The 24,129-nt window shown below is 39.6% G+C and overlaps 1 protein-coding gene across 1 annotated transcript; it reads right to left on the bottom strand.

The window, feature by feature from the left end:
- Positions 1 to 303: 303 nt before the first annotated feature.
- On the bottom strand, positions 304 to 23,998 carry snx2 (sorting nexin 2). The gene is made up of 15 exons (XM_014989096.2): positions 23,788 to 23,998; positions 16,188 to 16,287; positions 14,843 to 15,003; positions 14,618 to 14,684; positions 13,664 to 13,707; positions 13,175 to 13,316; positions 12,822 to 12,900; positions 11,452 to 11,527; positions 8,772 to 8,885; positions 8,235 to 8,328; positions 7,380 to 7,585; positions 6,686 to 6,829; positions 3,094 to 3,174; positions 2,947 to 3,018; positions 304 to 2,678 (listed from the first exon to the last, which is right to left on the bottom strand). The coding sequence occupies exons 1-15, from the start codon at positions 23,887 to 23,889 to the stop codon at positions 2,628 to 2,630; spliced, it is 1,533 nt and encodes a 510-aa protein (XP_014844582.1). The 5' UTR covers positions 23,890 to 23,998; the 3' UTR covers positions 304 to 2,627.
- Between the last annotated feature and the right edge of the window lie 131 nt (positions 23,999 to 24,129).

Here is a 24,129-nt window from a genome sequence, read left to right as displayed (position 1 = left end):
AGGGATACGGACAATATTTATTGGTTCCGGGAGAGGAAAGTTCCCGGGATAAAATTGTGGGGAATTTTCGAAATTGCTCTTTGGTGTAAGGCTAAAATATAAAATATTTATAAACGGGATAATGTTTTTATATTTGTATTTATTTAAAATGTATTTATATAGATGGAAGTTGGAAAACTTATACTCATTAATAAAACATAGGGTTGACAAAAAAATCTATGAACAGCTAAATCTGACATTATCTACAAAGGAGTGTTTTATTAAAACATTAAAGGCAAAACAAATACTCAGAACACAGTGAAATAAAGGATGAGATACATTCTTTATTGTAATTAAAGTCTTCAATCATCAGCTCAGCTGCACTGCAGGAATGTCACATCAAAAGATTTCCAAACAAATAAAGAATTTCATTGTCTTTGAAAATACAAGAGAAAATCAGCAAAAACCTTCCCAACCATTACACATCAATGGTTGGCAAGAATGAAAAAGATTTTTAAAAAATCATACAAACCAATAAATGTTGAGATTTCAGATGAGCAGAGCTGGAAATGTGCAAAAGATTAAATTATTCAAAATCAAAACTACTTCCAGTTCTTCTTTCGGTTTCAAACCATTTAGAGATGAAAACACTTTCAGGTCAAACAGATTCTGGACGTTTTCTGCAACATGATTTAAAATCAATCACCAAAAATAAATCAAAACAAACTGCAGGATTTGCTACAAAACACATATAACTGCAGCTTTCACAAAGATTCACAGACAGATAAAAAAAAAAAGTCAACGTCTTCAGCTTGATTCAGGGACGGAAAAGCTGATAAGTTCCCACTTTCAGGAAACTAACAGCTCACAGCATCGCCTTCACTTTTCCGGTTTATTCATGTAAAGAACATAAACTGGTTCTGTTCATTCTGTAAATAAATTTAAAGATTATACTAAAAAACAGCATTGATTGAACAGAAATAGCTGCTTTTAATCCCATCCAACCTGTTTCTGTTCTTATATTTCTGTCTGAACAAATCTTTAGAAATAAAAGATGCTTATTTATAACCCAGGCTGCCATTTTGGACTCTTAAAAAGCCAAATTTTGTAAATTTATCAGATCTTTTCAGTTATTTATAATCCAAACTGAGCCTTTTTTATTAAATCTGCAGCAAACAGAGACTCTTCCAGGTCTGGGCTCAAACAAAAACGTTGCCTTCACTTTCGATCATACAGCAACAGAAACAAGGCTCTTAATATGAAAAGCTTAACAGGACGTAATAGCAAAGAGGAATAACTTCATGATGAGATCATTGATTGAAGATGGCGAAGGCCTTCTTTTGGAAAAATGTTTAAAAAGCTTCATGTTCAATGCAGTGAATAAAGGTGAAATAAGGTTCTGGTTCTAAATGATATTCAGGATCTTTCTGAGTAACTTTGCTCACTAAAACAACAGAAAAAGTAAAAAATGATAAACAACCAATCAGAGAGCACTTCAACTCAGTTGCTAGGCAGGGAATGTTGCATTGAAGTTCAAGGATTGTGCAGCTCTCTGGAAAATCCTGAATCAAACTTCTCATCTCAACAAGGCTCATGGGTAATGGAGTATTTTTCATTAAGTACGGAAGCTCCTTGTTGCCAGAAAAGCAGAAAAATGTTATTAATTTTGAGCGTATTTTAAACTGAAATACTGAATGTTTAACCTTCTAATGTTTGCAGATGTTTGAAGTTCCAGTGTGAATCGTACAGCGCCATCTAGTGGCACAAACACTGAACAACGTTTAACTGTTGGACTGCTGTCAAACCTCCTTTTCAACATATTAGCATTTTAAGACATGTTTAGTTTTAACAATGTTTGCATGGTTTGGACATCAGTTTGATAATTATTAATAATCTGAAACCAGGAAGCTCGACTGAACATTTAACAAACCACTTCAAGCAAAATAAAATGTATTTTCTTTATTTTTAATTAGTTTATTCGTGTACTCAACTGTAATTTTTGGTCTTACTGTTTGGCCTGATTTTTTAATTGACAAGGCCAAAAAACTGAAAGTTAAAAACTATATTAAATTTTTGTTATTTTTTGTTTCTGGAAAATAAGCAAAAGATTTTGGCATTTTTGCTGCAAAAGCAACACATCAGTTTATGTTCTGCTTTCATTTCAACTTTCAACCTTTTCTACATCTTTAGGCAACAACGGGCTTCCATATACCAAAAACTAATTTCTTTACGTAACACTTTTCTTTCTTTGGGCAATTTTAAATGACCATTTAACAGAGATGTCCCTATAAAGCGCCCCTTTGTGTCAGATGTTGGGATAAATCAATGAAAAGCCTTGGGTGTTTGAGATTAAAGCCGTCTTCTGTGTTGTAAACTCGTGCTGCATTCACTGTCTGACAGAAATTACTGTTTATTTCAGTTTTTACATGAATTTGGTTGTTTCCTGAATCATAATTCGAGACGTAAAATCAATCAGTTCAATTCAAAAACAAAAACCACAAACTGTGAACTTTGCTTTTTTAATTGCAAAAAGACACTTTGATTATCTGTCTCACTCCTCATCTTTGCTTCCACGTCAAACAGGAGGAGGGAGAGGAGAGGTGCATGATGGGTAGTGTAGTCTGTCCCTCTGCTGTGGTGACAGGGCTCTATGAGATGGCCTTGGCTTCAGGGAGGAAGGCTTCCCAGTATTTAATGAGCTGCAGGTCAGGAAACAGACGATTGTGTCGCTTTTAGCCTTAAATAGATTCTCATTAAAGTTGCAGCAACAATTTAAAAAATTTGACACAAAAGAAAAATTTACAACTTCAAATTAAATTGATGTTTTGTTTCAATTTTCATTTTTTAATCAAAAATGAGTGATGTCAAAACTTTGAAGAATAATTATTAAACATTTTCCATAAAATATATTTCAGACGAAAACAAGTCTTTTTTTGTGGAACTCGGGTTTAAAATAAAATGTTTTACCTGCTGTTGTGTTTGAACCAGCGACTCCAGGTATTTAACAATGATCATCTTAAAGTCCTTAACTCTCTCTTTCTGCAGGAAAAACATGGATGGATTTAAAGTAACAGAGCAGAAAGTGTTGGATTTAAAAACGAGTGCGACTCGTACCTCGAACCTGCTGACTTCTTTGCGGATGGTTTTGGAGATTTGCTCGAAGTCTCTCTCGCCCTGCTGGACTTTTCCCTCCAACTGAAACACAGAAAATATTCAGAGTTTCTGTCTTTATTTGTCTTTAATACACACTGCCTGGTATAAATGTGTCATTTCACCTTTTATTGCACCAGGATTATGGCAGAGACTAGGGCCACACAAAGAAACTTTTTTAAATTTTGAAAATAAATTTGTAAAATTATGAGAAAAGTCATTTTAATTAGAACAAAGTTTAGACAGTTATAAAGTGATCAGCTCTCCAAGTCCATCTGGTTCTTTTTTTAAGCAGACTCAGTCGTTTGTACAATCGTTACAAAGTCCAGTAACTGATAATTATTTGATGTATTAAAAAAATAAGCATTTTCTTATTTGTAACATATAAATAATGTATAACTTCACAAGATACTCAACATTCCTTTGATTTGAAGAAGATTGAATTCAGGGGTTCTCATAAAATTACAACTTTGTTCTTGAACTATTATGAATTTATTCTCATTAAAACAACTTTATTCTCATGATTAGACAGTTTCTTCATAGCAGCATAAACTCAGTGAGAAATTTAGAAAAAAAATAATTTTAGTATTTTATTACAGGTGAAACATATTCCGCATTATGAAATTACTTTTTAATAACTCATCACTAAACATATTTACTGCTCTTAACCTCTTGACATGACCTCACTGTAGATAAATCTGGACTGTCCCTTTAAGTTTCTATGAAATTTAGTTTTAAGTTCAGCTTCATTAATAAATACATTTAAAAACTTCGGTGTAATTTCTTGATGCTGATTAAGTCACTTTTTGGTCTGAATAAAATCGTTTAGGTTCTGCTGTTGGGGGCGTGTACTAACATTTCGTCCAATGACAAAGTGAGAATGGTGGGCGGGGCTTGATCAGGCTACTGAATTCAACCAATCAGAGCAGACTAGGATTTAAACCAGCAACCTACTTTAGCAGGAAGTATTTTCCTTGTTAAATCAACGTTTCAGAGGAACTTCTAGGTTTTAAAAGTCAAATTTAAGGTCAGAAAGCTTTTTCATCTCTACTCAGACTAATTTATGTGGCGGAGGATGGATGTGAAAACACAACACATCTAAAAGCAAAAACAAAAATATGTTGAACTAAATGTGCTAGAGGTGAACTAAATGATGCAAATGAAGGCGTGAAGCGGGCAGCAGACAGGCAGCACACGGACAGACAGAAACAGGCGGGGGCGGGTCCTACCTCCTCAATCTCCTGGTGGTGGGAAGGCATGGCAAGGAAAATGCAACAAAATTTAAGAGGCTGGAGAAAATAAACTCAGAGCTTCCAGAACCAAAGAGGAAGATCCAGAAAGATGAGCAAACAGCGAGGAAGAACAAAACCACTGAGGGAAAATTTGCAAACTTACAGAAAAAATGCTGATAAATTTCAGTCCTTTAGTGGAATTCATGAAAAATGATCAACTAAAACTTTAGGAGAAGTTCAGAAAATGTCTGGAGCAGAAGTAGTTAATATTCTGATAATATTGCTTAGTTTTGCTCCTAAGAATCTAAACTTTTATTTTGTCAGTTTAAACAGGATTAAAACTGAGAGCAGACATTTACAATGAGTTACAGCCACTGAAGATGGAAAAACAAGGAGAAAATTTCTGCCAGAAAGTCTCCAGAATTTTCTAGAAAAAACAGAAAATTTCTGAGTTTAAGTTTTTAAATAGTGATTGAGTTTAATGTTAAAATGTATTTATTGGCCAGTTTTAGACACATCAGCGACTTTAAACTGATTTTTGAGCAGCAGTTTCCCAGCTGACTGCAGTTTGTGTTTGCTGCCCACAGGGGGCAGTGTGGGTTAATGATCTGATTTACAGCGGAGGAGCCTTCATCACAGAGAAGCTTGATGATGATGATGATGATTACAAATACAACTGGACTCAAAATGAAATTATTTTTCTCTAATTCAACCAAGAAAAGAAAATTATTTTGACAGAATTATTGACTTTTGTAAATTTTTGTGAGTAAATGATTAAAACTGACATTTTTTTAGTCAAAATATGCAACTTTTTAATTAAAGTTTTTGACTTGCATCGCAGCAGAAACTATTTATTAACATTAGAGTTAATTTGCTGATGATGCCTGGTGCAAAGCTGAACCTGCAGGGTTTTGATTTTGCTTTGTTGTGTTTCGTCCAGGTTCTGCTCCCAGGCTTCCCTGTAGGTCCAGTTCGGATCAGCTGCAGGTTTCCAGCTGCAGCGGTGAAGAAAACTCGTTTTCCCGTCAGAAAAAGCCGCTGTGTGTTTTCTGCTGTCAGAGCCGAAGCCCAACTGCTGACAGGAAACTCCAAATAAATGTGGGTTGTAACTCTACTGCGATCGCTGCGCCTGCAGCCTCTGACAGACAGCCCTCCCCCCGATGCTCCGACCCCCGACCTCGCCGTGTATCTGTGTGTGTGTGTGTGTGTGGGTTCTGACGGGTGAATTTGTGCAGTGACGGCTTCAACAGAAGCTCTATTAAAGTACTTTTCGACTCTCCTGTTTGTCGTTGTGAGTTGGGCTGAAGTCTGCAGACGGGAAGGAAAGAAGTTTTCGGATGACTGAGTCGAGTTTCTCCTGGCTGCCGGACGGGATCCGCTTTGTTTCACTGGGAAAGGATTCAGCTGATCAGAGCAAAACGCTGCAGAGTCCGAGGAAACAATGATGGTTCCATCAAAGCAGCTTCTAAATTCAGATTTTATTAAAATGTGGATCCATTGATTCTGCATCAGCTTTAATCACAGGTTTCCTTTCTTCACTTTTCAGATCAGATCAACATTCTGCCTCTTTTCAGAACAATAAACAGCTTAGAGCAAAATAAAAAACCATGGGGAGAAACTGCACCCATGATAATTAAATGTAATGCTGCTTTCCACCGCCAGGGGGCGCTCCAGACTCGGTCATCTGGGGTTAAAGGTCCCTGATGAAGGGAAAACGCTCAGAGCTTCCTGTTGCAGCTTGAGGTTTGATTTCTGTGAGAAAATTATCCACATGAACAATCTGATGACGAAAAAAACAAAACGACCCGGAAACGATCCGAGAATCAGTGAAAACCTGGAGAGCATCACCAGATGAAACAGAAAATCCTCTAATGCTGGCAGATTTTCCTTTCATTCTACAGAAAGTAAAAAATTATTCTCAACATTTTATTTTCTTTAATAAAATGTGACTAAAAACAGAAACATTTTTGTTTTATTATGATTTGATGAATGTCTCATTTCCCATGAGAAACAAACTTATTGTTAAAATTAAAATAATTTAATATCTAAATCTGCCAGGGGTATGAATAATTATGGGCTGTAAATATCTGAAAATCCACAAAATCTCAACTTCCTGTTAAAAATTAAAATCTCAACTGATCATAGAAAATCTGCAGAGTAATGTCAGAAGATGCTGAAACAAAGGTTGCCATGGTGATTACCAGTTTGTTTTAGGAAGCCCCAGCAGGGATGAAAATGAGATGAAGTGAATCTGTTTTCAGGACGGTACCAGTAGAACCTGACCAGCTGGAACCACAGCCCCGCCCGGTTCTGGACTCTCTCACCTCTTTGATCTCGTCTTTGGCCTGCTGCAGTTTGTCCGGTTTGTTGGTGAACTGCAGTTTGGCTTCAGCTTCCCGTTTCTTCTGCAGCAGCATCTGGCTGTCCTGCCACTTCTGCCACGTCTTCATGCGGTGGTCAAACACTCCCTGGACACAAACACGCTCGCTTTCAGAATAAAAGTCCAGAAATAAAAATATATGACACTTTCCTCTCAGGTTTTATTAGGATTTTCATGTCATCGTTCCAAGGATCCAAATCTGGATCAAACTGGACATTTGGGAGGAAATTTTTCTGTTGTGAACTTTTTCGTAACAGAAAAACTCGTCTGTCCAAAACTACAGTGACCCTCCGTCTATTCATGGATTTTTCTCCAAATTATTAGCGGATAGTTTACGTGGTACCAGATGTTTTTTGTAGAACGTATCTAAATTATTCAAAAGAAAATGCAGCCTTAGAAGCTGAAATATCTGGATACCATGCTAACTGACTAGCTATCAGATGGCGTTTGCAAAATGGCTACTCTAGAAGCACCATTCGTTGTCCTTGGCTCTGACTGGCTGAACCTCAAGAATGGAGATCAGGAAGATCACAGATATACGTTTTTGAGTTAGCACCAAGGCATCTGGTTCAGATGTTTGATGTAAAACATAAAGAATCAAAGTAAATATTTAGATTTTCCCGTCTCTGCGGTCGCACCTTGACGGCGCCGATCAGCCGGACGTAGTCTCCCAGTAACTCGGAGAACAGGTACAGGTCGGCATTGGCCTGGTCCTGGTGCAGCTGGTCGATCTTCTCCTCCACCTCGGCCAGCTGGGACAGAGCTCTGGACAGGGCCGTGTGGTCCTCGCTGTTCCCCAACATGGCCGCCGACTTGGCGAACTGCGCCGTGTTTACGGACAGCTCTGGAGGCGAGGAAGACGAAGAACTTAAAGGTCTGATCCGTACGTCAGGATGATCTATCGATCTTCTGAGCTGTCGGATCGTAGAGTCCTTATACTTAAAATGGCTCCAAATGACGTCATTTTAGGAAAATTCTTAGAATTTCTTGAAGTTTTTAAGGTGAAGATTATTATTGAACCACCTTCAGCCTTCAGAAATGTCCTAACATTACTAAATGTTACGTCTTATGGTTGGAAACACCAACAGAAAGGGAAGACATTCTCCATAAAATGACCAAAGCTCTGCCAACAGCAGGTTCTGCATAGGGATGCTGCCTACCAATTAATTTAATTTTACAGTTTCATCATCATGACTCACTTTTTTTAATCCAGTATAGATTCCATGATCTGGTTAATTTCCATCAACTGGTTACTGGGGGCATACTTGGATTTTTTGAGTCTTATTTTGTTTTGTGTTTTAACCAATTACAGAGAAAACTAGATTGATTTATGTCAGAAAGACTCAAGAAAGCCATCAGGCCATTTCCTACTTTTTAAGACAAGCATAATCAAAATCACAACAAATATAACTAGATTCAAGTAAAATTGACATTTTAAATGTATAAAATCCAAACTAGTTGATATGCTTTTATTTTGGTGACAGGAAGTGTACCTTTCCTGTGGCAGACGAGCGACTCCACGCTGGCGTGAAGCTTCTTCAGCTGCAGGTCCAGATTCTCAAAGTGTTGCTGCTTTTCCTCAAACCACTGATGGAAAAACACAGAATCTGAAGAACGGCTCAAATTTTCTCCCACTTTTTAAAACTAAATCCTTCATTCATCTTGTTTCCTCTTCTGTAATATTTCCTCTGTATTGTTTAGATTCTCCTCCTCTATTCTTCCATCTATCTTAGTTTTTTGCTGCCTCCTCTGTCCCTCTTCCTTTTCGTCTCATCACTTCTTTATATTCCTTCCATCTTTCTTCATTTGTCACAACTTACTTTTTTCTTTTCCCATCTTATTCCTTTCTGTTTCCCAGCATCTTTCCCTCCTCTCTCTCTCTAACTTCTTTGTCGTTTCCATCTCTCCATCCATCCTTTAACTTCCTTATTTACTCTCCTCTCTGCATCCAGGCTCCTTTTCCGTCCTTTTCTCTAGTTTCTCTCTCCGTTTCCCTCTCTCTGTTCATCCCTCTGTTTTCCTCCACTCACGGCGTCAGACTCGTTCATCTTGATGGTCATCTTGTTGACGGCGTCGGCGGCCTTGTTGACCATCCTCAGGATCCCGGCGCTGCTCAGAGCCTGGGTGTTGACGGCGCGCGGCAGCTGCAACACAAACTGAGACTTAATCTGTTTTCTGTGGCTTATTTTTTATTTAATTATCATTCCCATTCCTCTTTCTGCTCTGGTTGGAATGCTGCTGATGTCTTCCTGCTCCTAAATCAGCCACTTTATGTGCAGAGCAACTTTAGCAGAACCAGAACCAATCGGATCAGGTGGGAAACAGCCTCATTTCTCTTCATTTTGGGAAAGTTTTACCTTTTCCCCTTCCGGCCGCTCAGATCTCATTTATCCGGAGCGGCGGCGGCGCTGAGGGGACGGCTGGGTCCCCGGGGCCCTCGGTGAGGGAGGGTCGGGGGTAAAGTAGCTCTAAATTGCATCTCGTCCGCTCGTGTTTCATTAACCGGACGGAACGCCGTGCTCAGCTTCCCGGCGATTCGTCTGATAGATCTGTGACACGGAGCCATTTATCGGAGCCAGAACAATCCCGGCCGCAGTTAGGCGTCGGGTCGACAGGAACCAGGGCGGACCGGTCGGAGGCGACAGGACGACACGCTGCAGACGATTAAATGTGAGTGGAAATAAATGGAAGAAACGGGAAACGTCGGCGGCCCTTAAAGCCTGCGCTAGTTTTCAGAGGATCTCTGGTTTGACCTTGTTGGGGAAAAAACAAAACAAAGACATCCGAGTTTTCAGCCTTTTTTTGGAGAGAAGTGTTATTTATCTGTGTGTCCGGGAAAAAGTTCAACTCAACAAATATTGGAGTCAAATTTTACTGGATTAGGTGAAGCTGTTTATATTTGCTGAAGATAAAAAGCATTACAAAGTGATTTCCCTGACAGAAACAAAATAAATGATGGAATAAATTCATTTACTGGTGGCCTTGGTGACTGGTGACTCTAGCAGCAGGTGGAGGTTTTAGTACTTTTTTCACCTAAATCATTAGGTGTAAAATAAAACCAGCAGCTATGGGACGTTTGGTACCGCTCAGGCTTCAAGCAGCGACTTAAAATCATTTCCTAATTCTAATACCCATAACTCTAGTGCAGGGAAATTTTGTTTTATGACTCAAATATTATCCGCCAGCTTTGAGTCGGGTTGAAAACGGATTGTAATCGATCGTCTGTCAAAGTGATCCAAATTTGGATTAGAAACATCAGAGAGAGAGAGAATAGGACATTCAGCAACTAAAATACAAAATGTGTGTATTAACTGCACAGACATAATGGTCAGATTATAACCACTAATCTGATCATTATGGGTTAGATTTAGCGTAATTCATGAAAATACCTGAAGTGTAACTAATCCCCAAACAAAGTACACTCATTCATTTATTCAAATCAACTTTTTTTGCAGATAAACAGTGTAAATATGTTGAGGGTGCCATCTTTATGTTTCTGAGGAATTATTTTTAAGTTTTTGTGTAAATTTTCTTAATTCTGCTATAGTTGGCCTAAAACCATCTCAGTGCTGCCCTCTATGGGTTGAACAGTGGCTAATGCAGGTGAATTTTTCTATTGGTTCTCTCTGTACAGCATAGTTAATGTCCATACGTCCATAAAAGTCTCCAATAAAAAATAAAGTTGATGTATATATATATATGTGTGTGTGTATGTATATATATCTTGGCTCCGCCCACTTTGGTATTTTTTTCTAAATTCCTCAGGGAGCGCTATCACAGGGGCGCTAGTTACACTTTAAATGTAAGAAAAATAAACTGATAAGCAAAGGATGTTCACCAGAAATCTGCAACCTGCAGGTCTGGATCTTCTATGATGGCTCAAAATAAATCTGGCTAAAAATTACAAAACATAATATTAATCTTTTCAAATAAAATAATAAATGTTGGTCTTAGAAGTTTTTTCATAAAACTGGACAGAAAGATACTAAAAGTACCAGTAGTATATTTTACATTATTTCCTTGCTTTTTTTAAATTTCAGAAGTAACACCACATCGAAGAAAATGTTTCCAACCTTATTTTGCTAAAGTTTTATGATTTTCTTTATTTTAAAACCTAAAAATAGAAATAAAATGGTGGTTTCTTTAAATATTAAAGATGACAATGAGTAACCTACAGTAGGAAGGGACCCAGTTGGGAGAAAGAACTGACCAGTTAATATTATTTTCACTGGACAACCAGAGAAAATCTAAAGCCTGTCCCAAGGATTCGACAGCATTTCTGATTGTTTGTTTTCAAAGTTCCTGAAATGATGAACCAAACACCCTGAACCCTCCTGGAATCATTGAGGGATTTTTATTACCCATTTCTTGTTTGGAATTGGCAGTAATTCAGCTTCCTGGGGACAGTTTTCCCTCTTTAGGAGGACAGGAGTACAAATGACGACGTTTTATTACCAAGTAAAGATGGTTTTGGGTAAAATCAAACAAAATGAGTGCTTTTCAATTTGGATTAAAGCAACAAACTTCCAACTTGGAGTTCAGACACCAGCAGTTTGCAGGTGTTGATTTTCTGCAGTGAAGCACAACCAGCAGCAGTTTCTAAGTATTGATGCTACTCTTTGTCTTTTTTATGAAAAGGGGCTCCAGATGAGGCAGAGATGTGGAGAAGTGGCGATAATGAGCAGCGCCTGGTTAAAGCGTCTGATTTACCTCAGTGCTCTCCAGGAACTGCAGGACGTCAGGATCCTTCAGCAGGATGGGGTGTTTGACCGTTCTCATCAGATACCTGCAGCAGGGAGGAAATACTGATCAGAAGAGGAAGAGCAGCGTTTGTTCGACTACATCTGGGTTGTTAATGCAGGGCGGCTTCCTGTTTGACATGCTCCACTGCTGCCAAACATCTAACTTCACTTTTTAGCCATTTTCAGCTGTGTGAAAATCTATGTGGAGCTGGGAAGCCAGTAATGAGAAGCAAACGAGGTCACTAAATCATAAATATTCACAGTTTATGACAAAAAAGAAAAATGTGTTTCCTAAATTTCCCGAGTGAGGATTTTTGTCCTCATTAGGCGTTTCTGAGTGTTTGTCCATCAGCATGTAGTTCTGTCACTCTGAGCTCCATCAGCTGTCTCCGGCTGACCTTCCTGCCAGTCAAACGGCATCAATAAAGGGCAGCAGAATGTCAACCCCGACCCGTCTCCTCACCCTCCAGCCTCCTCTGTATTCTACATACAAACACAGGATGTGTGTTGTGATAATGATGTATCTAATATTTGTAGTTTAACCTTTCAGCCTTTACTGTTCTGATCTCATTGAACTTTAATACACAGACACACAATGGGAGTAGGGGCAGCATTTTTCACCTTTTAGACAGTTTAGGCTAAAACTCAGTTTTTTATTTACGTAGAAGATATTCATGTTCTCTGTTTAACTATAAATAAAATGGTTTAACTTAGAATATCAGCTATGTCTGATTTCAAGGCTAACAAAATGAAAATTAGTGATTGGCTGCTGTTCACTTCTAGATTTGTTAAAATTGCTAATTTTCTTAGCAGGTGTTAGCAGTTAATTACTGCTGACAAAATTAACATAGTCCATAATAATGTCATTTAGCACCTAAACAACTACTAACAAAATTATTCATCAGAATTATGTGTAGTTAGGATGTAGCAGCACCAAAATTAGCTGCAGTTAGCTGCTTAGCACTGCTTGCAATGCTAAGGTAATTAACGCAATTAGCAATTAACAAAACACTGCTAGCATAAATAACGGTCAGGTGTAAACCTACTGATTTTGTCTAAAGTACTAATTTTAAATAGTTTCAAAACATATTTCAAAGCCAGCGTTGTGCAGCTTTATTAAATAAAACTGAGTAAATATCAGGAGTATGGCTCCACCAAGAGTTGAACAACTGATGAAAATATGTTTAGTCTTTGAAGCTTCTTCATTACTTTACAACCAAATTATTAAAATAAATGTACATTAAGCAGCAAATATTACTTTAAAAACAAGTAACACTAATTTAAGACAAAAACAGTTTTATAATTAACTACATTTGTGTTTCTTTCTCTTCTTCGTACCTCTCTAGTGCGGACCTCCTTTTCTCCACAAACTCGTTGGATGACTGATCCTCCTTCCCAACCTTCACTTTGGTCATCCCTGCAGTAGAGAACAAATATTTAAGATATTTAAAACATTTATTGAGAGAACATTTTAAAGACTTTTTGCTTGAATTCCTCTTCCTGACATCCTGAATATCTAATAATTTGCTTTGAGACAAATTACTGAAAACTGCTTGTAAGAAATCAAAAATTCTCCACGAGTTTTCGCAGCTTCAGCAGAAGATGATGATGCAAACCAGTCAGACTGTTAAAGCAGGTTATAACCTGCTTTAACTGAAAGCCAGAACTGTCGTGGTTCTAGTTCAACTTACCCACAATGCTTTTCTCTGGTGCAGGGGGAACGATGTAGCCTATGTGCAGGTACTTGGAGGCCAGTTTACTGTGCAGACCCAGAAAATCACTGAAACGCCTTTTAACTGCAAAGTCTCTCTGCTTAAACAGAGACATGGAGGTCTGGAAGAGACAGACAGAAAGACTTGAAAACTTTTAAAATAATTTATGAAGCTGGAACATTAAACTTGCGTTCCAGCAGTTGGTTCTGTGAAGGAACCAACCAGAGAAGATCATGGAGGTCTGGAAACTGTCACCACATACTCTAAGCAGTGAGGATTTCCACATAGAAGCAATCAAGATGCACCTTTAAGACCAATGCTTTCCTAAAATAAACTGTTGTCTAACAGAGTGATGCAGGGCTAAAAATAGAACATTAGTAGGTAAAAATAAGTCAAGGAGTATGTTTCTGCACCTAGGCTCTGATTTGACCTGGATGAGAGATAAAAACTCAGTTTGATGGAACTCACCTTCGTTGTCACCTTGTAGGCCATGTATGCGTTCATACCGTCACCTGAAACACAGAACCAGTTTGAACTGCTCTGCTTGTTTCATGACACGATGTTTTAAAACAGAAACTCTAATAAATAGAATAACTGACTATTGAATGAAGAATGCAGTTCATTTAACTGGTTGAACTGGTTATTAACTGTTTTATTTACTGTTGCTGATTTAATGTTTAAACACAGGAACTGAGGACCAAGTTGAGCATTAGTGAACATTTAAAAACAAGGCTCCTGCAGGCTCTACAACTCTAATTTAACACATCTTAAGGCTTTTATGAATGAAATTTAACACGTATTTCATGACAGAAATGTACTGTGTCTATCATAGATTTGAACTAACACACAGCACACACAAAAAGCTAACTAGCAAATATATATTAGCAGCTAGTTACTAGTCACAAAACACTATGTCTGTGCGCGACTCAAAATTTGGCCTGACTACAAATTCCTACAATTAAAAAAATAAAATAAATTACATGATTATATGAGATTAAATAGGCATGTTACAACAAAATCCAATAAATTTGATTAATATATTTAAGACAACCTTACTTTTTCATGAGTAAGATATTTTAAGGCATTAATTTTAGATACATAAATTTAAGACTTTGTAAGGATGAAACGTCACTGTTAAAAAAGTTGGTGTCTGTTCAGAACAAGCATGTCTTCAGTTAAAAACAAAGAAGTTATTGCTGCTCTGTTGGAAATATACTGTAGCTGCAGTTACAAGTAAAACCTCCAGGGGGCTCCACTGTGTCAATTAGTAAGTTCGATGAAGCAGATTTAGCTTTGTCCTCTATTTTGGGAAAAATACCATCTCATTCTTGTTCTGACCAACTTTTTGTTTCACCTCTTTTAATGTTGGGACATGCCGAGTTATTTCAGGGCAACAGGGACACTTTACCAGCGAGGACCCACCAATTTTCTCAGGATCTGACACTGATATGTGGACGTCGAATGAATCTCCACCTTCTTCCTCTTCAATCTACAGGAAACAGAAACAAGGTACCTTCAGTTTTTTATATGAAACATCATTCTTTTTAACGTTTCATTTTTAAAGTAAAATACCGTGTGTGTGTGTGTGTGTGTGTGTGTGTGTGTGCGTGTGTGTGTGTGTGTGTGTGTGTCTGTGTGTGTGATTACTTCATCAAATGAGGAGTGCGTGAACATGTCATCATGCGTGTGGCCAATGCGAGGAGTTATCACGGAGGTGGGGGGCGTGATGGGAGTGATGGCGGGCGACGGGCCGTCAGACAGCAAGACGTCTCTCTCTGGACTGTCCAATGACACCTCTTCTGTAGCCTCTACACACACACACACACACACACACACACACACACACACACACACACACACACACACACACACACACACACACACACACGCCGTCATGTCTCAATGGAACCCCTGGGAATTGACCACTTTATGGGGTCAAAAACGTCCTCCATGTTTTTTTGTTGTTTTTTTTTTAAACAGATGTTCTTGATATTTCACACAGATTAAAATATCACCAAAGGCCAGTCAGGGACTCTTGAATGAAAAGTCTGATAGAACAAACATCCCACTAACCGACAATACAAGAAAAATGCTGAAGATCAGAACATCCTAAACATCTGAAATACCCTTCAAAACCACTTTTAACAAACATAAATGTCCCAAAGTCATAGTTTAGGTTTAAAGCTATATCAGCAAAAACAACTACATACTGGCAAAAGGGTATAAAAGCAGATTACTTGAAAGACGTGATTAAAAACAAAAAACGAATTAATTAAGAAGCAGTTGATATGAAATTCCTTAAACAAAAATGTGATTCAAAAGGATAAGTTTGAGTTGGAACCTTGCTAAAAAGATTTTCCAGAAAATCTTCACCATGAAATTCTTGTCTTGAGTAGTTAAAGCAGAATAGTGAAGTAAAATACTGTTGAAAATAGATGTTTCCCTTTTAATAAATAAACATGGAAATCTGGAACATCCATCATGGCCCCTTGATTAAACTACTAGGTCATTTCCATATTTAAAAGAAAAACAGGAGCTCACGCAGTTGGAAATATCCCAAAAACTGTGCACTTTTTATTATCCGAGTAAGAAATAAGATGAAATTCAGACTGTATCATAACCTTGAACAAACACACCATTACAATAACAATGTGTTAAAATATTATATTAACAAAAAACATTAAAATACAGGTAATAATTTATAATGTAAGTTCTGAATACAGAAACTACATGTAATTTTACTTAAGAATAACTTATTCTTCAATTTTGATGGCAAGATTAACAAAGTGAAAAAATCCCTAAAAAAGTTCAATCTTTTCTGCAGCTGCCTTGAGGGGGCGCCACAGCAGATCTTTTCACTCCGTTTCCCTCAGAGCGTTTCTTCTGCTGTCTCTAGGTCAATAAACACCACTGGAAACACTTCAGACACTTGAGTAAAGTATAAACTAAAGTAAAATTACCTTTGTTATTATTATTCTGTGTGTGTTCATACCTGCAAACAGATCCTCGTTGTCATCATCAAAAAATGAGTCCTGCTTGGGTCCATTTGCGTTGGTGCTGATGTCCACAGCAGACAGACTGGCTGGTTGTGACTAAACACACAGAAACAGAGACTTAAAAAAAACAAATAAACAGAGCATGTTGGGTTCTTTACGTCAGAGATGAACAAATACAAACTGAAACAAACAAGCATAAAGGATCTCTGAAATAATCCAGCATCCCATAAACCAGATTCTAGTTTGGGTTTGTTTTTTTTAACTCAGCTGATGTGGACGAAAATAAAGGTAAAGATGTTCATGATGGGATTTTCAGAACAAGTAAAGTTAAATTCTTTTAAACCCTGAACTTTAATGGAAAATTTAATCAAACTGATGAGATTAGGACTGATCAACATTTACTCTAATCATCTGACAGATTTCTAAGCTTCCATCTAAACAGGAAGTTCCATTTAATTTTAATTTTCTGTCATTTCCCTAAAGAAGGAAAGTGTTACTGTTGCTGGGGGAAAATGGTTTAGTTCATGACTGTAATTATTGAGGAAATGATCAATAACCACAAATACAAGAAAAAGAAAACGAATGAAATGGTGGTTAACGGTGTAGTATTACTATGCAGTCAAAGATCCTTGTTGAAGGCCAGACAACAAAAAGAAATGCAGTTGATGACTCAACGTAGTCATAATGTTTCTTTACTAAATCAGTGAGGTAGCAAGGTTTTCAAAACAAGATAGTTGTTTAAGAACATTAAATGGTAAAAATATGATGGAAATCCTTTGAATACGTGTCCTGCTCCTTTAGGTGGTCTCCTCCTCAAGGAGCAGAAAGAAGCGCGCATGTGACCGAGGCTCAGAGCTGGCAGAGTTCAGAACGTCACAGAACCCAGGTGAGCGTGTGTCAGATATAAACATCATAAATTATTGTTTGTTCACATAGATATATGTTCTCACATCAGTGCCACTGCTAAAACACAGTTTAAACACTCAGACTAAATTATCTTTAACTTTTGGTTAACAAAGGCACATCAGTAATTCAGAGATTCTGAAGGTCTTTATTTTGTAGGCAGGATAAAGTTTAGATTCTCTCTCAGTCCCAATTCCTTCACTTCAGTCTAATGGCTGATTTTTATTGCCTAATTTCTACCATCCAGGTTTCATCACCCTGAATCCATCAGTGCAGGAGAAGAATCTGATTTCTTCCTCATACTGCAGCAGAAACCGTTGACAGAACACGTGGACTTCGTCTCAGAGAAAATCCTCTGCTCCTTAGTGAGCAGCATTCTCCCACAGAAGAAGCAGATAAACCCTCCCAGCCGTGTGTCATCCATCCTGCTGAAACTCAGAGCGTTCCGACTGTAACGGACCCAGTTCTACACCACCCGGTTCTACACCACCCGGTTCAACACCACCCGGTTCTACACCACCCGGTTCTACACCACCCGGTTCAACAACACCCGGTTCAACACCACCCAATTCTACATCACCCGGTTCTACACCACCCGGTTCAACACCACCAGGTTCAACACCACCAGGTTCTACATCACCCGGTTCTACATCATCCGGTTCTACATCACCAGGTTCTACATCACCAGGTTCTACATCACCCGGTTCTACATCACCCGGTTCTACATCACCCGGTTCAACACCACCCGGTTCTACACCACCCGGTTCTACATCACCCGGTTCAACACCACCCGGTTCTACACCACCCGGTTCTACACCACCCGGTTCTACACCACCCGGTTCAACACCACCCGGTTCTACACCACCCGGTTCAACACCACCCGGTTCAACACCACCCGGTTCTACACCACCCGGTTCTACACCACCCGGTTCAACACCACCCGGTTCAACACCACCCAATTCTACATCACCCGGTTCTACACCACCCGGTTCAACACCACCCGGTTCAACACCACCCAATTCTACATCACCCGGTTCTACACCACCCGGTTCTACACCACCCGGTTCAACACCACCCGGTTCAACACCACCCGGTTCTACACCACCAGGTTCTACACCACCCGGTTCAACACCACCCGGTTCAACACCACCCGTTTCTACACCACCCGTTTCAACACCACCCGGTTCAACACCACCCGTTTCAACACCACCCGTTTCTACACCACCCGTTTCTACACCACCCGGTTCAACACCACCCGGTTCAACACCACCCGGTTCTACACCACCCGGTTCAACACCACCCGGTTCAACACCACCCGGTTCTACCATCACCCGGTTCTACACCACCCAGATCTACATCACCCGGTTCTACACCACCCAGTTCTACACCACCCAGTTCTGCAGGCCTTCACTGAGAGAATAGACCTTAAACTACTGCTGGTAGTTTAGAAATCACTGAACGGCTGCTGTTGTTGGATCAACCTTCCAGATCTCTCAGGTCTCCTGGTTCTGCTTTGCATCCAGAACCAGAACCAAACATGGAGAAGCTGCATTCAGCTTTTATGAACAACAAATCTGGAACAAACTTCCAGAAAACTGAAAAACAGTAGAAACACTGAGTTTCTTTAAAGAAAGACTAAACCCATCTGTTTAGAGATGTTTTTGACACATAATAAATGAAACTTTGACCAAGACAAGGTTTCGTTTCTTTACTGGTTTTCAATTGGTGACTGTATGGTGTTTTTATAACTTTTTATTTTGGGGTTTTTATGATGTAAAGCACTTTGAACTGCCCTGTTGCTGGAATGTGTTGTACTAATAAACTTGACTGATTGATGAAAACAGGATTCGAGTGAAAACCTAAATCCATACATGTCAAAGTCAGTACAGGACATTTTTAATTTTCCTCCAACAGTTTTTTAATCTCTACTTGTAAATGCTGAACTTGGAGAATGCAGGAATTAATTTGCTCCTTTCTGTGTCCAACTTGACTTTAGATGTGTTGCTTTGCAGAAACACCCACCACTGCTGCAACAAATTTTAGCTTTGTAACATTTTTAATCTAAAATATTCATTTTATTCCCAATTGAATTTTGCTTGTTAAAATAAAAATATTCCCAGATTTATTTTACGCCATTAAAAGCTTATAAATGAAGTCAAACTGCAGCAGTTGACAGTTACTAAACCACAGAGTGACGCAACTTTACTGCTGAGTCAGTTCAAGACCAACGGCCTGTTTTCGTCACACATGCTGCATCATTCAGCCCGAAAACCGGCAACGTTCAGCCCGAAAACCGGCAACGTTCAGCCCGAAAACCGGCAACGTTCAGCCAGAACCGGCAACGTTCAGCCCGAACCGGCAACGTTCAGCCCGAACCGGCAACGTTCAGCCAGAACCGGCAACGTTCAGCCAGAACCGGCAACGTTCAGCCTGAAAACCGGCAACGTTCAGCCAGAACCGGCAACGTTCAGCCTGAAAACCGGCAACGTTCAGCCTGAAAACCGGCAACGTTCAGCCTGAAAACCGGCAACGTTCAGCCTGAAAACCGGCAACGTTCAGCCTGAAAACCGGCAACGTTCAGCCTGAAAACCGGCAACGTTCAGCCTGAAAACCGGCAACGTTCAGCCAGAACCGGCAACGTTCAGCCTGAAAACCGGCAACGTTCAGCCTGAAAACCGGCAACGTTCAGCCTGAAAACCGGCAACGTTCAGCCAGAACCGGCAACGTTCAGCCCGAACCGGCGACGTTCAGCCAGAACCGGCAACGTTCAGCCTGAAAACCGGCAACGTTCAGCCCGAAAACCGGCAACGTTCAGCCAGAACCGGCAACGTTCAGCCTGAAAACCGGCAACGTTCAGCCCGAACCGGCGACGTTCAGCCAGAACCGGTAACGTTCAGCCCGAACCGGCAACGTTCAGCCAGAACCGGTAATGTTCAGCCAGAACCGGTAACGTTCAGCCAGAACCGGCAACGTTCAGCCAGAACCGGCAACGTTCAGCCAGAACCGGCAACGTTCAGCCTGAAAACAGCAACGCTCCTGTGATGCAGCAGGAACTAAACTACAGGATCGTTTTTCGTGCTGCTGCAGATGGCAGACGTGTTGCTGGGTGTGTCTAGCAGCAGGTGGAGGTTTCTCAGGTCAGTGCAGGATTAAAAACAACAAGCCTGTAGAGGCAGAAACAGAACCGGGCTCACAGCTGGAGTCCACGAAGAGCAAAGGAAGGACAAGACGGACAGATTATAGCTGACAGGACATAAAAGAGGAGAGGATGAACGACTGAGGAGGAAATGAGTGATGATAACGGTTGACTTCCTCCCTTCTTACTCAGCAATGTGTGAAGGAAACAAGAGGAAAACGTCACATTTAAAAGCAGAATAAGAACGAAAATGAGTGAAATCACAGAGAAACAAACCGATGAAGCAAAAACACAAAACTTCACAATAAACTATGTATTTGAGTGTATTTTGAACTCAAATTGTAAATTTTTAGTTGCAGTCCAAATTTTTTGACTAAGGCTGCAATTATCTTAGCAATTGATTATTCTAATGATTAATCACTAAATAAATACTTAACTGAGCAATTTCTGCTTGACTTAATATTAATACAGTGAAAGGCTGTGCTGAACAAAAATAACCAAGCAACTTTTCAGCAAGATATCAAAGCTTATTTTAACTCAATAATTCTTCAATATTATTTTTCATTACACACCAGACAAGGGAAAAATCCCATGGTATAAATGTACGTGTAATAATGCAGAACATTTTCTGCGCTTCACAGTTCCAGCAAAACCATTGAATCCAATAAGAACCCAGCTGAGAACCCAGCTGAGAGTGGATCATCAGGAATTAAAAACAAAATCTGATTGGATCTGCAGAGACGCCTCAAAGGAGGAAACAGGAAGAGTCACAGGTTAATCAGCACTGGACCCGACCCCGGTCCACCTGAAAGGGAATAAAACACCCTTCATCCGTTTAATGAGGCTTTGTGAGGCAGCGACACTATGAACACACACACACACACACACACACACGCACACGCACACGTCACTGAATAGCTGCTATAATACTTGAGGAAGACAATCATCACCAGGAATGAAACCAAAGTGCTGACAGGACAAAAGAGGACAACCAGGCCTCTAATAGTGTGTGTGTGTGTGTGTGTGTGTGTGTGTGTGTGTGTGTGTGTGTGCGTGCGTGCGTGCGTGTGTGTGTGTGTGTGTAATCCTGCATAGTTTGTTTCTGAACTGACATTAGGTTCTGATAAACCCATTTCTGCTCCTGATTCTGTCGTTTGTTTGTGTTTCTGCAGCAGTAAAGTTTTATTCAAGCCTCTGACAGCTGAGCCGAGGTTCCTCTTCAGGACAGCAGAACATGAGAGAGAGCAACAGGCTGTGAACAACTGGGATGTTTTCACGTCAAACTGGACCAGGACCTCAGAGGACCGGTTCCGACATGTTGAATCCTTTCCATGCAGGATTAAACGGTTCTGAAGGATAAAATGGGATCAACCTCCCAGAAAGGCGACCCAGTCCAGCCTGCTGTATGAACATCTGGGTCATTGCTGACCTGCCAGGATAATAAATTTTACTGGACGATATATAGTCCCAGTAATCGATGTGATAAACCATAATATTGTCATTTTGAAACCTTTTTTGAGTCACATAGTGATAAAGGGACAATAATGCAGGTTCTTCTGTCAAAGACCATTAAATTATAAAAAAACAGGAACTGGAAGATATCTTCAAATATCCAAAATAAAACAAAGCAACTCAAAACAAGTAATAAGAATATAAACCGCACTCAACCAAACCATGAATAAAATGGATTATGAAGTCAGAATTACAGCTCATCAGAGCAGAAATCAATGAGCTCATTTAGTTCATCATCAGAATCGATTAATTGATTAATTGCTCATTTGCTTACAGCCTTACATCAGAAGAAACTAAAACATAACTGATCAAAATGCTTCACAATAACACAAGTAAACCTATATATATATATATGTGTGTGTGTGTGTGTGTGTGTGTGTGTGTGTGTGTGTGTGTGTGTGTGTGTGTGTGTGTGTGTGTGTGTGTGTGTGTGTATTTTAAAAAATTGGATTTAATGGTAAAGCAGTGAAGAAACTCAGAAACTTTGATGAATCGACTGTTTTACACCTAAACAGCAAAACAAAAAAAATGGCAAACCGTTAAAAAAATGGTATAAAAAAACTGTTTTAATTCAGAAACCAGACAGAAAAAAAGCTGTTAGAAATAAAACCAAAGCTGGACTTCCAGCTGCTTTCTGCTCAGATCGGGTTCTGAAAGTCCAAATCAAGAACTTCTGAACCTCCAGGTGGATCTATAAACAAAACCCTAAATATTACAACAAGTTTTTGATTTCACTTCTTCATCCCATAAACCTGATGGGTCATAAAACCTGTTGATGTTGGTTTCTTCACTCTGTGGCACATAATGACCTCACAAAGCAGCACAAAGCTCGTCCAGCTACACTTCAGAGAAGTTTTTAGACTTTAAAAACATCAAATTCAAGCATTTCTAAGCAACAAGAAGAATCCTCTTCCAATGACAAACAGATCGTAGTATCTATCTGAGAGCAGCAGGAAGCTGCAACCTCCAGAGGTTGATGATCATTTTTCTAATTATCGTTTATAGTTTGTTCAGAACCCAAAACAAACCCAGATCAGCCACGTTATCACTCAACGGTCCTTCAGATATAAAGATAACATGGAGAAAAAATCCTTCGAGGCAACTTTGTGACTTTTACTCAGAAAACAGCAAAGGTTTGGTTTATTTATGGGCCAAAAATTCAAAGATTGTAACTTTTAATAGCAGCATTTTCATTTACACACTAGCTTCGGTCCGGTTCTGTCTCTTAGTTCATGTTTTCACACTAAACCAGAGAGAAACGCATCTGAATTTGTTATTCTGATCCTGTATCTGTTTCTGTGGAAGCCCATCCCTGCCTTGAAAGAAAAATTTTAAAATTGTGACTATATTCTCACATTATTACTACTTCATTTTCATAATACTGATTTTATTCTCGTACAACTTTTATCTCCTAATACTATTTTTTTTTCTTTTCTTAGTTTGTCCTTTATACTCTGTTTTACTAAGAGAAACTAAGAGAAAACTATAAATTATAATTAGCCATGAAAAGCAGAGCAGTTTGTCTATGGTTTGGACCAGAATGAATATAATTCAGTTAAGCTTTAAGGTTTTATTTCCTTTTCTTACTGTTAAACGTCCCATAAAAATGTTAAACTTGTGTCTTTATTCTTTAATGTTTTTGTCTTTAATGATTGTTGAAAATAAAAAACAGATTTAAGAACAGCAGAAAACAGCTGAAATGCAGCTTTACAACTGTTTCTTTTTTCCTTGCCTCCCCTGAAAGCACCACCCTGCTCACCTGTGTGACCGTCACCTGACCAGCGCGTTTATTTGCAGGAAATATTGACCCTAATCGGCTCCTGTACATGTGGCAGTGAAGGCCACTGTTTGGAGATAAAACCCCGTTTCTCTTCTAAATCAAGACTGAACCCGAACTCCCCGTCCGAACTGAACTCCATTCATCCATGCTCGGATTTAAGCGGAGTTTTCCTCTGCTGTCAGCCGGAGCCATCACGCCCTGCCCGGCTGTCTGCCTCCCCTCGGCCTCCCCCCTCCATCACCCCGCCGCCTCCCTCCTGCCTCACCTCCGGGGTGGCGGCGCTCGGCTCCGGGAACAGGTCCTCTCCGTCCTCCACCTCATGGAAGTCGGTTCGGTCCGGTGGAGGGTCCCGGGCTGTGTCCGCCATGTTTCTGCTGCTAACGGAGATCCAAACACCGAGGTGCTGACAGGAAGAGAGGAGGAGCAGGAGTCAGGAGGTTCTCCTGCTGCGTCATGTGACTGTCCTGCTGGGAACCAGAGAGGAGCGGGAAAACGAAGATGGCTGACTCTGATTGAAGTTTTATTTTATTTTATTCTTAGCAAATGTACAATAGTACACAAGTACATCCAAGTACATATAATAAAAGGTTTGTTGCAACATCTAAGT

This window comes from Poecilia mexicana, unplaced genomic scaffold, assembly GCF_051168715.1.
Source record: "Poecilia mexicana isolate PSO_F unplaced genomic scaffold, ASM5116871v1 scaffold_9, whole genome shotgun sequence".
NCBI classification, from domain to species: domain Eukaryota; kingdom Metazoa; phylum Chordata; class Actinopteri; order Cyprinodontiformes; family Poeciliidae; genus Poecilia; species Poecilia mexicana.
This window is presented reverse-complemented; position numbering and strand designations above follow the sequence as displayed.

Bases quoted from the DNA above. Each gene is read 5' to 3' on its own strand.
- snx2 (XM_014989096.2), bottom strand. From the start codon at position 23,889: ATGGCGGACACAGCCCGGGACCCTCCACCGGACCGAACCGACTTCCAT. The intron at 11,528-12,821 runs GTACGAAGAAGA...TCCCTGCTGCAG, and splicing joins AGGAGGTCCGCACTAGAGAG to GTATCTGATGAGAACGGTCA. The intron at 8,886-11,451 runs GTAAATCAGACG...TTTGTGTTGCAG, and splicing joins AGTTCCTGGAGAGCACTGAG to CTGCCGCGCGCCGTCAACAC.